Source organism: Alternaria atra (assembly GCF_907166805.1).
Source record: "Alternaria atra isolate CS162 genome assembly, contig: 23, whole genome shotgun sequence".
Classification (NCBI taxonomy): Eukaryota; Fungi; Ascomycota; class Dothideomycetes; order Pleosporales; family Pleosporaceae; genus Alternaria; species Alternaria atra.
Window position 1 is genome coordinate 83,701 of NW_025091321.1, and position 11,461 is coordinate 95,161.

General features: G+C 52.6%; 4 protein-coding genes across 4 annotated transcripts; 2 read left to right on the plus strand and 2 right to left on the minus strand.

Moving 5' to 3' along the window:
* Positions 1-389: 389 nt before the first annotated feature.
* On the plus strand, positions 390-602 carry ALTATR162_LOCUS3619 (uncharacterized protein; the record flags this gene model as incomplete). The annotated part of the gene is made up of 1 exon (XM_043311227.1): positions 390-602. The coding sequence occupies one exon, from the start codon at positions 390-392 to the stop codon at positions 600-602; it is 213 nt and encodes a 70-aa protein (XP_043167162.1).
* Positions 603-1,031: 429 nt separating this feature from the next.
* Positions 1,032-7,853, minus strand: ALTATR162_LOCUS3620 (uncharacterized protein; the record flags this gene model as incomplete). The annotated part of the gene is made up of 5 exons (XM_043311228.1): positions 1,032-1,864; positions 1,922-2,457; positions 2,993-5,785; positions 6,492-7,294; positions 7,344-7,853. The coding sequence occupies 5 exons, from the start codon at positions 7,851-7,853 to the stop codon at positions 1,032-1,034; spliced, it is 5,475 nt and encodes a 1,824-aa protein (XP_043167163.1).
* A 365-nt stretch (positions 7,854-8,218) lies between these two features.
* ALTATR162_LOCUS3621 (uncharacterized protein) lies at positions 8,219-9,043 on the minus strand (the record flags this gene model as incomplete). Its single annotated transcript, XM_043311229.1, has 2 exons — positions 8,219-8,910; positions 8,959-9,043. 2 exons carry the CDS (start codon positions 9,041-9,043, stop codon positions 8,219-8,221), a joined length of 777 nt encoding a protein of 258 aa, XP_043167164.1.
* A 549-nt stretch (positions 9,044-9,592) lies between these two features.
* On the plus strand, positions 9,593-10,843 carry ALTATR162_LOCUS3622 (uncharacterized protein; the record flags this gene model as incomplete). Its single annotated transcript, XM_043311230.1, has 1 exon — positions 9,593-10,843. The coding sequence occupies one exon, from the start codon at positions 9,593-9,595 to the stop codon at positions 10,841-10,843; it is 1,251 nt and encodes a 416-aa protein (XP_043167165.1).
* Positions 10,844-11,461: the final 618 nt, after the last annotated feature.

Sequence of the window (11,461 nt, forward strand, 5' to 3'; positions counted from 1 at the left end):
TCGGCCCCAGCTCTTGGCAAAACACGGCATGAAGCGAATTTACCACGCGCCCCCGCCCCCTGCCTAACCGAAAGCGTCAGCAATACATTCCAGCCGATGCACGCATCAACGCTATATGCAGTAAACAAGTCTGGGCGCAAGGATCAGAGGGCATGAATTTATGTTGGTCTTGCAGCCCCGTCTAGGCATGCAGGGACTATTTAAAAAGCTTCTGTGTAATTGATGTGCAGTCCCTTACACTGGTTCACATCGCAAAGGCAAAAGTCACCAAATTACATTGATCTTGACGAGCACACGCACATTGTTCCTGATCCATTACCCTACCAAAAGCGCAGAAGCTCACACTCAAAGCTCGCATCTCTCAGTCAGGGGACGAAGCACAAAGCGCCATGTCCATCCCTGGCCCATCCAAATCCGCAGCTGTCTTTGCGAATATTCTCAACCTTGTCCTGGCCCTGACTCAAATCGGCATTCTCGTCGTGCTCGCCCTCATATTCAAGGAGCTGAAGAAGATTATCACGGGCAACAACAGCATCAATGTAAACACGTATACGAATGGTGGCTATTCTTCGGATCCGTGGTATGTGAAAGTTGTGGAGTAGATTTGGGGTCTTCTGTTTGGTGAGAATATAGGGTAGAATACAAACAAGTAGGATTATTGATAAGGAAATTGGCGTGTACGAGACCTTGCAGGATGAAGTCTGCTTGTTTATAGTCAGGTACGGCTAGTTTCGCGAGTGTCGTCTTATTATAGCCATTTTCTCGGGACAGCTTACCTAGTTGTAGATATTACAGATTCGATATTAAGAGATTGTAAGGACATAGCCTCTCCTTAGCTACTACTTACTACGAGGTTTATAGCTAAGGAGTAAAAGGCTACGTCTTACTACGAAGGCGCAAACTACTAGACCTTCGAAGGCCTAAACTATTAGACCTTCGGAGGCCTAGTACGCCTTCGCTTCGCTTCTCTCTCTAGGCTATATAAGTACACATACGTCCTGCCTCTACTCTAAATACAAGCTTCTACTTAACTAGTTGGCAACTGGTATAGGGCGAATGCGGAGCTGGTCTCCAGCGTTGCCGTTCGGAGAAGTGTCGCAAGATGGTGCATCTGAAAAAGGGTTGACCGGGACGGTAGCAACACGGCCTCTTTCACCTCGTGGGACGGGATACATCTCTTGGTTGTTCCCTAGCTCCGAATCGTCTGCCATGCGGTGGTGGTGAACCCCGGCATGGCCGAGCTTGCTATTGCACTCATCGCAGCGACGTTTACGACAGCAGCAGCAGAGATGGCGAGACAGCCACGATGGCGGCATCTTGGCATCCTCGCCATGAATGAAGCGACCAGGGTGGACAATATTCCACACGAGAATGGCCAACCACATTGGTGTCGACTCCAGGACGTATAGGAGAGGCTCATTACTCGGAAGGGGGTTGCTTGCGCCCAGACCGGCAGAGAACTCGGCGAGGCGATAGATGATGCGAATGGTGATAGTCAGCAAGCATCCGTAGAGCGCCCAAATCAACCACTTCCAGCCATCAATCTTGTTCGCAGTCAAGCGTCCAACTTGTTCTTCCTGAAGCTGATCCCGATGGAACTTGATAACCAAGCCCAAGAACACAACAATAAAGGCCTCCTGCATGCCAATACCACCCATGTATATGTTCAAGCCCTTCTTTTGTGACTCAGCGCTTGAGCCTGGACCGGCCATTCCACCCCCGACAAGCTGAATGACAAAAGAGATGATATCGAGGGTGACAAAGATGAGAGCAAGGATGGAAGGCGAAAGAAACCAGACTTTGCGAGTGGGCGAGTAGAAGTGAACGATGCGGGCGAACACCATGTATGCGAAGGCGTTGACCCCTGCGAAGACGATGTTAGAGGGTTATAAGAGATTTTTTTTTCCAGCGTGACACTCACAGATGGGAGCTACTAATACCAAGATCTGAGAAACAGTTGCAATGCCGGAGGATTGCTGGTCCTTTGAACCAAGAGCGCGGAAAGCATAGGCACCTGTCTCCCAAAGAGAGGCCATGATAATGACCCAGCAGAAACCGTTGCGGTACAGAACTGCTTGGGCCAGGTGTGCAATTGTGAGGATGCCGAACAGAATCGAGAAAGCTACTGCGGCGGCGAATTTTGGGAAGTACAACCACAGCGCATTACAAGCCTCCGCAGGAACGTAGCCGTCGAGGCCGGGAGTTGCGTATGAGCTAAAGCCAGGTGTGCAGGTCAAGGGTGGGAGGTCAAGTGAGAGAGATGGTATGGACGGCTTTGCGATTGATATCGTAGGGAGGTTTAATGAGAGAGGTGGAATACTTGGCTCGAATTTGTCATCGCGGCGAGATGGCGGAGCCGTAGGGGAAGGCGGCGGGGTGATGGCAACTCGAGCGGAGAGAACTAGAGAGGGGACGGAGGTGGGTAAAGCGGCGGAGAGAAGGGGCAGCAGCAAGGCGCTGAAGAACGGAAGTGAGAATCGCATTGCATGAATGGCACAGCAAACAAATGTGAATATGTGTATGTGTGGTATGTGAGTGGTGAGCCGATGTGGAATTCGATCCATCTATATGAAGAGAAAAAGAGATTGCTGTTGATAGAAACGTGAGCAGTACTGTTGTAGGTGTCGTGGACAGTGAGGCTGAGTGCCAGGATACGACAGAATGCAAACTGAGTCTCCTGGAGCGGCGTACGCATCGCATGAAGCTTTTTGCCTATACCAGTCCTTAACGGTTCGAAAGTAGCCTTAGTGGTGAGCAACCCGCGTGAGAAGGATGCGTTTGCAGTCGCGAAGGTTGACGCAGCACCATATAGGTAAACCTTGCGAGCCAAGACGCGGGTAATCATCACTCGCTGAAACTTTTAGAGCTGCGCGCCTTACAAGCGCAAGGTACAGGCGGCTGCAGCCGAGACAGCTCTTCGCGGACAGCAGGTGTGCAGGGATCACGATCCTTTGGCCCCCATCACGCACACAATCACTACCATGCAGCGTACTTCACTGCGAAACCAGCCGACTCAACGACGTCCCAATCCTCACCGCGCTCCTCATCACCGAAGATGCGCAGGGCTATAACCCTCATTCGGTACGAGCCCTCATCGAGCACCGTACCGTCCGCCATCAACCCATTGAAGTATGCGCGCACTTCCGTCCTCGCGACGTAGGTTTGTGGGAACCCAGCCAACGCTCCCAGTACCTTGTCGCCTTGTAGTACCTCTACACGCAACAACGGGGAGCCAATCGAAGGATAAATGTACACGTTCGGCGTGGCCATCATGTCACCGCGGTCAGTCATCGGCGGGTTCTTGGGGTTCGGTCGTGGGATAATATACGATGCATTCGCGGGAGCAGGTGTGTATCCCTGCGCTAGGTATACGGTCTCAGGTGTGAAGACGGGTGCGGCGCGCATGCTGCCTTCGACGCCGAGGTATGGAAGAACAAGCTTGTCGCTCAAGGTAACGAAGCCGCTGTACACGGGCAGTAGGGTGGCATTGAGGCCCACTGGCGCTGTAAATTCAACAGTCACGTTGACAGATTGTTTAGCAGGAACATTGATGCGGTAGGAGGAGAAGGAAACGGTTGCCCACGACTCTACGATGGCATTGGGGAATACGCCTACTCGCAAGACATGAGCTTTAGGATCCATCGTATACATCGTGACGGCTTTGCGATGGCCCAGATCGAGGACTTCGTCAGTAGAGCCAGTGTTCGTGACGCTGAAGGTGTGGGTGCCAACGAAGTGTTCCGTGTCATTGAGCATCAGACTGTCGACATCGATCTCCAGGGCGGTATGCGCCGCGTTCCAGGCTTGCACGATTCCGGCGCCTTGCTGTGCTACAGGAGCGAGAATGTCGGGATGCGCAGTCTTTCCATCGTGCCAGGCGAGCGGCTTGGAGGTGTGCGTGAGGATTCTGCGGAGGCGCTTTGGTTCCAGTTTGCCATATACTTCACCGAGTAATGCGTAGACACCTGCAACCAGCGGTGTCGCCATGCTCGTGCCAGTCATGACACGGTAACTACCCAAAGCCGTCGGGTAGGTGCTCAGGATGTTCTCTCCGGGGGATACGACCTGTGGTGTCATACTCAGCTCCCAGCTTGGGCCCCAGCTGGTCAGCTCTCCTGCGACATAGCCGCCACGCTCGTTGTTCTCAAACATCTCGAGGTGTGTCTGAGAGTCGTTGGCAGGTATCGTCACAGAAACGGTAGCACCCTGTGAAAGGAGAGAAAGCCAGTGCTCAGCGGCGTATGGTACGGCTTTAACCACTCCCTCGATGCCTTCTGCGTAGACATAAGGCTCATCGCGCATTGTCAGGTTGTTACGCTCATAGTATACCATGAATCGCGCGCCCTTGGCTGCGAGGTTGGCACCCTGGTCTTGCGGGTAGCAATGTGTTACTCGTGAGTCCTTGAACTCCAAGAGCACGATGCGCTGGCTCAGATCTGGCGTGTCATCGGGCAATGGCTTGCAGGCATCGTCCACATCAGCAGCAGACCACAGCGGAAGTGTCGTATCGACAGCGAATTTGGGAACACCCATCAAGAAGCCAAAGTCAGTCGTATTATTGGTGGTAGCGTTGGAACCGGTCTTATATGAGCCTCGCTCGAGGAACGTAGGGAATTGCGTATTGGATACCGCTCCTGTGCCCGTGATACTGCCTCCCGTTGCTGGCGTGGAGGCGTAGAAAAGTCCCTGGCCGCCGTCGTTACCCTCAGATACCACGACGGGGATACCAGAGTCAACAATGCGAGAGATAATGGTGGCGCGCACGTCCTGCGCCCAGCCTGAGGCGTCGCCATTCGAGTACGAAATGATATCCGCTCTATCCTCGACAGCACGAGCGAACGCCATGAGCTCAATCTCATTCGTAGATGTCGATGCGCAACCCCACATCCGGTATGCACCAAGCTTTGCTCCAGGGGCAGAACCTGTGAAACCGTACTTGTTGCCCTCAAGCTGAGCGGCAATGGTGCCTGCAACGTGGGTGCCATGACCAGCGCAGTTGTCCATGGGATCTTTATCGGGCTTCAACGGGAACGTTCCGGGGTTGTAGTCATCGCCCGTAAAGTCATATCCAACTTCAACGAGACAGCCTGGGCCGAAACAGCCGCCAAGCGCTGGATGGGTGTAGTCGACGCCGCTGTCAATAATAGCGATACGGAAGCCTTTGCCCGTCACACCCTCTGCATGTAGCTTGTCAACCTGCGTCATGACATGGGGAGAGAAGGTGTCCTCCGATGTAGTCTGGCGCTTGACGTGTGTCTGTTGTGCAGGTATTGCAACACGTTCCTCGCTCGAACGTGTCGTGATGCGGGATGGCCATATGTTCTCGACCTGTGGTTGTGCCTTCATCCGGCGCAAGAAGTCCCAATCACTTGAGTTTGAACTTGAGCTCTTGAGCTGGAATGAGACGCCTTTGAAGAAGCGAAAGCTAAGATCCATGCGAGGTTCGACCTGTACTCCATTGGCCGCAAGGGACGCATAGAAGCTCTCCGGTGTTTCATCGTCGTTTGCGAATTCGACAATGTAGGCGCCGGGGAGAATGCCGCTTGCCGCTGGCATGTCGTCCGCCACTCGTTGTACAATTGCATTCACGTGAAGTAGGGGATGTACCGGGGTTGAGATGGCGACTTGCGCACCCAGAACAAGGGCCGCAACGGCACAAGAGAGCTTTCCCATCGCTAGGAACATGAACGAGTGTGTGAAGACGCGCGTGCGGAATTGCAGCCATGATGTCCATGGTACTTGTACGAACACCAAGCCCGTAGCGTGGGCGCGGATGCCGTGGAAGCTTTCGACACATGTCGATTATCATACTGCTCAATTCGTATAGAACGGTCGGGTTGCCCCATGTGCTCCGTGTGTGTGTACAGAATAGAAACACCAGCATGGAGATCGTGGATAGTTTCCACTTTCCAATATTAATCCTCGGCCCCTTTGCCAGTTCGGGACTACGACCGGGGAATTAGTGCTGCACGCGGACCGAGCCCTCAACGTTGTGAGTTCGCAGGAACATGCACAATCTCCAGACTGGCATCGTATTCCGGGCAGGCTATCTATTGCGCATGCTCAATACAATTGCTTGTGATGAAAGAAGGATCAGGTACGGTTAGCACTGTCACCTCCATGGATCCCCTTGTAAATTTTGAGCCGTCTATCATACAGCGCATGCGGGATCAAGGTAATGGCGATGGGTGCATTTGCTTGTCGTGAGAAGTTCAAGATGTTGAGAGGATGTGAGATCTGTATGGAGGAACGGTTGTTGGGTGTTTGCAAAGTGCCGGCGGTTGAACGCCAAGCACAACAAAGCCCCGCTGTTTGAGCGGCGGCCCCAAAACACCGTTAAGATCACCTATTCGGCCTACGACATCGTCACGTTCGCAGCCTTCCTGAACAAAAAGCTGATCATCGCTCTACCAGGCACACTTGTGCTCGCAGTCCCGTCGCTACCCACCGTCACCATCGCCGCACTCATGTCATGAGTATTGTCTGTGTACCATGCCCTCACATCCGGATACCCAGTCAGCGCAACACCCACAATTTGTGAACTCGTAGCAGAATTAATGACCACGATCGCGACACTTCCGTCCGTGTTGACAAAGGCGCCAGACTTGAGATTCGACCCGCCACTAGCATCCACTCTCACGGCGCCCGGTCTTACGATGCGAAACTGCGCGAAAGCCCAAAGACGCTTGCTGACTTGATAGTTCTGGCCATCGACCAGGATAAGTTTCTCGTTGTTGTTATTGTTCGTTGCGCGGTCTTGGACAGCTTCCCAGAAGATATAGGCGGACAAGTTGGAGTTGACGATGCCATTAAAAACGGTGTTCGCCCACGTGAAGCCATCACCAGATCCGCCGTTGGAATACCATGCCGTGCTCCAGCCACCGTTCAGGTCGGAGTATTCGGTTTGCCAGACGCGTGCAGCAGTGCGCATCGTCCCGCTAATGCGCGAAGTATATTCATGCGAGGTGATAGCATAGAGAAGGCCTTCAGCGCCAGCAGATGCGATTTGCTGTGCATGTTGCGTTGCGACGTTCCACCCTGTCGCTTCGCAGCAGTTGATACCCACAGAGGTCAGATTCGCACGGTCGAGTGTAGGACGAAGAATCTTGATGAATTCAGCGGCCTGAGTACCAGAGGACTGCATCGAGGCGTACGAAGTGGATAGGTCGGGCTCGTTGAGGAAGCCAAGGTGTGTGATCTTAACGCCAGCCAACGCGTAAAAGTTTATGTAGGCGACAAGGTAATTCGCGTAGGCTTGCTTCCAGTCTCCCGAGCGACAACTGGTACCAGAAACCTAGATCAGATCAAAAAATGCAATTGAACGATACGAGTGAGAGACGTACACCACAGAGTTGACCACCATTGATATCTTGATTGTTTGTTTTCATGCATCCAGGAGCACTCCATGCATTCGCATAGAAGGTGTTGACCCCATAATCTTGCGCTCTTTGGCTAAGGAATAGCTGCCCGCTATCTTTACCGTCCCAGACATACCCACTGTAATTGATAGTGACTTCCGCAGGTGTACTTGGGCACTTTGGCAGAATTGTGTTCATGTAATCATTGTTACTATTTGGCGTGGAGCCAACACCGTTGCGCACGATCGAGAAGCCAGCACCGGTAGTCAAGTTGAAGAGTAGGTCAAGAACCTCGCGCTGTTTAGGCTGCTGAAGATTGACAATCAGGTTCGCGCGCTGGAATGCACCCGAAATACCGAAGCCATCGATCGTTTGGTATCTTTTTGTGAAGTCGATTGTGACTTTTTGCTGCGCTTGACGACGTTCCAAAGAAGCTGCTGAAGCAAAAAGAGATAGGGCTCCGAAGAAGACAAGCGGTGATATCATGATGTACATGATGAGGACGATGAGGACGATGAGGACGATGGTGAGGGTAGCGACGGGAAGTATGAAAACATCTTGATGATGTATACATTTGGGAAGAGCATGTGGGACTTGCACAGGCTGATCATCGTATCGTTCAGATTGCAGCAGGCGCAAACCATACCCTACGTCCTATGGTAGTGTGCAGATCGTATATTGATGCGTCGTTTCCGAATTAGAACACTATATGCACGCCATAGCGGAAATTCCAAGGAGTATTACCCCACGATTCCCTTGTACCGAAAGGGCTGGAAGTAGATTTAACCGGTACGTCGGTCCCCACAAGTATCCATGCGAAAGTCAACGACAGATCGTTAACCGACGTGAAGTGACAAACTTCATGGAAGTTTCACTCCGGAGAATTCGGCGCAGATCTCTATCAGCTCATCCTGCGCCTTCTCATCCTCTGTTGCTTTGTGGGGGGTTCCCTCTCGCTTGCTTGGATGGAAATAGCTTCCGCTCTTCTTAGCCTTCTCTTCCTCTCCTTCGGCAAGCATAACGTAGCTCTCGACAGCCGCATCAACGCTGCCAGATGCCGAACTGCCACCCATTTTTGTAGCCACCCAGCCCGGGTCCAACGCGTTGCTCTTCACCTCAGGCCATCTGCGGGCGAAAGCCTTGGCGAGCAGGACGTTATACAGCTTGCTCGCGCAGTAGGCGGCGTTTGCGGTGTATTCACTCTCAGCGCGTTTGGTCCAGAGAACGTCATCCAAGCTGGGAGAGCCCATCTGATGCATCTCGGAAGACATAAAGACCAAACGCTTGGGGCGATCGATCAACGCAGTGAGTACATACGGTGCAACCGTATTGACAGCCGCAAGCGCCGGGATGCCTTCGCTTGTCTTGCGGAAAGGGCCCTGATATAGACCGGCGTTGTGAACCACACAGTCGAATGCACCAAGCTTGTTCACTTCGTCTGCCATGCTCTTGGTTTCGGAAAGGCTGGACAGGTCGCCCATGACAACCTTTTCAGCGCCAGGACATGCGGATTCGGCATCTTTCGCACGTTGCGCGTTGCGCGCATGGAGGACTTGTTGTGTCAGCAAGTTGACAGGTCCTGATTAGAGCTGTTACATACTGACAGAGTGTCCGTTTGCGACAAGCTTTTTGGCAGCGGCTAAACCGAGACCATCAGAAGAGCCCGTGATGAGGATTCGCGCCATTGAGGAGACCGTGTAAGTAGACCAGTCTTCGGATGATAATATGGAGGCCGATTTTGCTTTGACGTGGAAGACTGGTTATTGTAATGGGCTTTATGGCATATCAGCATCGTCACCAACTGCGATGACCTCGGAAGGTACGGAGGTCCGTACCTCAATACGTGGGCAGTGGTGGGGCAAAGCGAGATGGCTCCTGCGACTCCAAACCACCGATCCAACTGCCTCTTTCCAGGCAGCACTCTTTCTTCTATTCTATTCTATTGGAACACGAACATCGCATTAAATACCATGCCGGTGCGCTGCATTAGCCAGTGCCTATTTGCGATAAACTCGTTGAGCTAAGCAGGCATCATTTGGATGCGTGTGCCATCATGCTCGGGTTTGACGCATCTCGGGCCAGACACGCTCGGGTCAGGCGTCCTCTCCAGCCAACCAAGCCAGTGATATGGACGCCTTGAATGCAAGACCACCACAATCTTGAAGTATATAACCAACATCAATCACCTCCACGATATGCCCCGAACACTCATAAGCAATCACTTTGTCAGAAAAATGTCTTTCACTAAAGCTCCCCAGCTCAAAGTCCTCATCAACGGCGCTGGCATCGCAGGATCAACTCTTGCCTATTGGCTAGCCAGGACACGTCTCAACGCGTCCATCACTGTCCTTGAGCGCTCCCCATTTCCTCGGCCAACTGGCCAGTCCATCGAGATTCGCGGTGCAGCCATCTCCATTGTTGAAAAGATGGGGCTGTTGCCACGTGTGCTCGCACGCAACACCACAGAAGAGGGCACGCGCTTAGTTAACGCCTCCAACAAGATTGTCGCCGAGTTCGGGAAAGGCGAAAATAGTTTCACATCCGAGTATGAGATTCTGCGAGCCGATCTATGTGGATTGTTTCTGGATGCGACAAAGAGCATGGCGAACGTAAAGTACGTGTACGGCGACTACGTTACATCAGTGGAACAAACAGACAAGACAGTTAGTGTGACCTTTGATAGTGGAAAGAAAGACAGCTTCGACCTTGTTGTTGGTGCAGATGGCTCAACTTCACGGATCCGATCTCTGATCTTGGACGAAGAAGCGCGGAAGGGCAGCTACAACTTCATCGGCCAATACATCGCATACTTCAGCATTCCACGAGAAGAATCGGACACGAAACATTGGTACTGGTACAATGCGCCCAAAGGCTTAGGCCTCATGACACGACCGCATCGTAATGGAAAGACCATTGGATGTTATATGTGCATCACCACGCCAGCACATGGACATCGCGATCCCCTCGCCGAACAAGCGATGGAAGGTGGACCTGAAAAGCAGAAACAGTTACTACATGCATACTTCAAAAATGCAGGATGGCAAGCTAAGAGGATGTTAGCCGGAGTGGGTGGATGCGACGATTTCTACATGAGCCGTGCAGCGTACGTCAAGCTTCCTACATGGACGAATAACCGCGCTGTGCTTCTCGGTGATGCAGCGCACGCGACATTCGGCGTCGGAACCACACTCGCAGTCGAGGGCGCATACTTCTTAGCAGGTGAGCTTGGCAAGATGCAAAGCAGCGACGACGTTCCGGCAGCGCTTAAGAGCTTCGAAGAGGCTTTCCGCAAGATCCAAGGAAAAGACGAGGATCTGCCGCCTGGCTTTCCTCAGATCGCTTTCCCACAAACAGCCTGGGGAATCAAAGTGCGCGACTCGCTTGCGTGGACTATTTGGAAGACAAAAGCGTACAAGCTGCTGCCAAACGATCGTGACCAGCCGGACGAGTCGACGCTGCCGGCGTACGAGTGGGTTACTGTATGAGAACTCTATGATTGTCGCTGTTTGAGTTTCTCTACATCACGTCAACAACACTAAGCTCGGTTGCTTTATACTCACTACACTGTTCTTAGTAGGGTGCGCCGCTCGCTTGCCATATACGTTATACAACCGATTCTTTCGAGATCATGCCTAGCTCGCTGCTCTATCTCTTGGTAGCCTTAGGTTCCAAGTCTCAGGCTGTGCGTACCCTGCTTCTGGCCCGTGCTGTATTGCGGCCGGCAGCCGCTCACGTGCAAGCAACGACTAATGTCGAGGTACTAACGCCAATGTGCCACAATTCATAGAGGCATACACATAGCTATTCATTGTTCCCTACGCGAACGCTCGTTGGGAACAGCGAACGATTGTATCGGACGGCCCATCAATCCCTCGTGTGTCTACTCCGTTCTGGACCGATGCACCATGAGATGGCTGCCACAACACTTGGCGGACCAGCCATCAACCCAGCCTTGTTGGTAGGCTCATAGTTCCAGAAGTATTGCATCAGCTCTGCATGAGCATCGCCCTGTGCCGATCCATCAATCTTCAGCCGCAGCTAACTTCCGTTCTTACAATCCTCAGCCGCAGCCAACTCCCTCTCGATAATTCTCAGCCGTAATC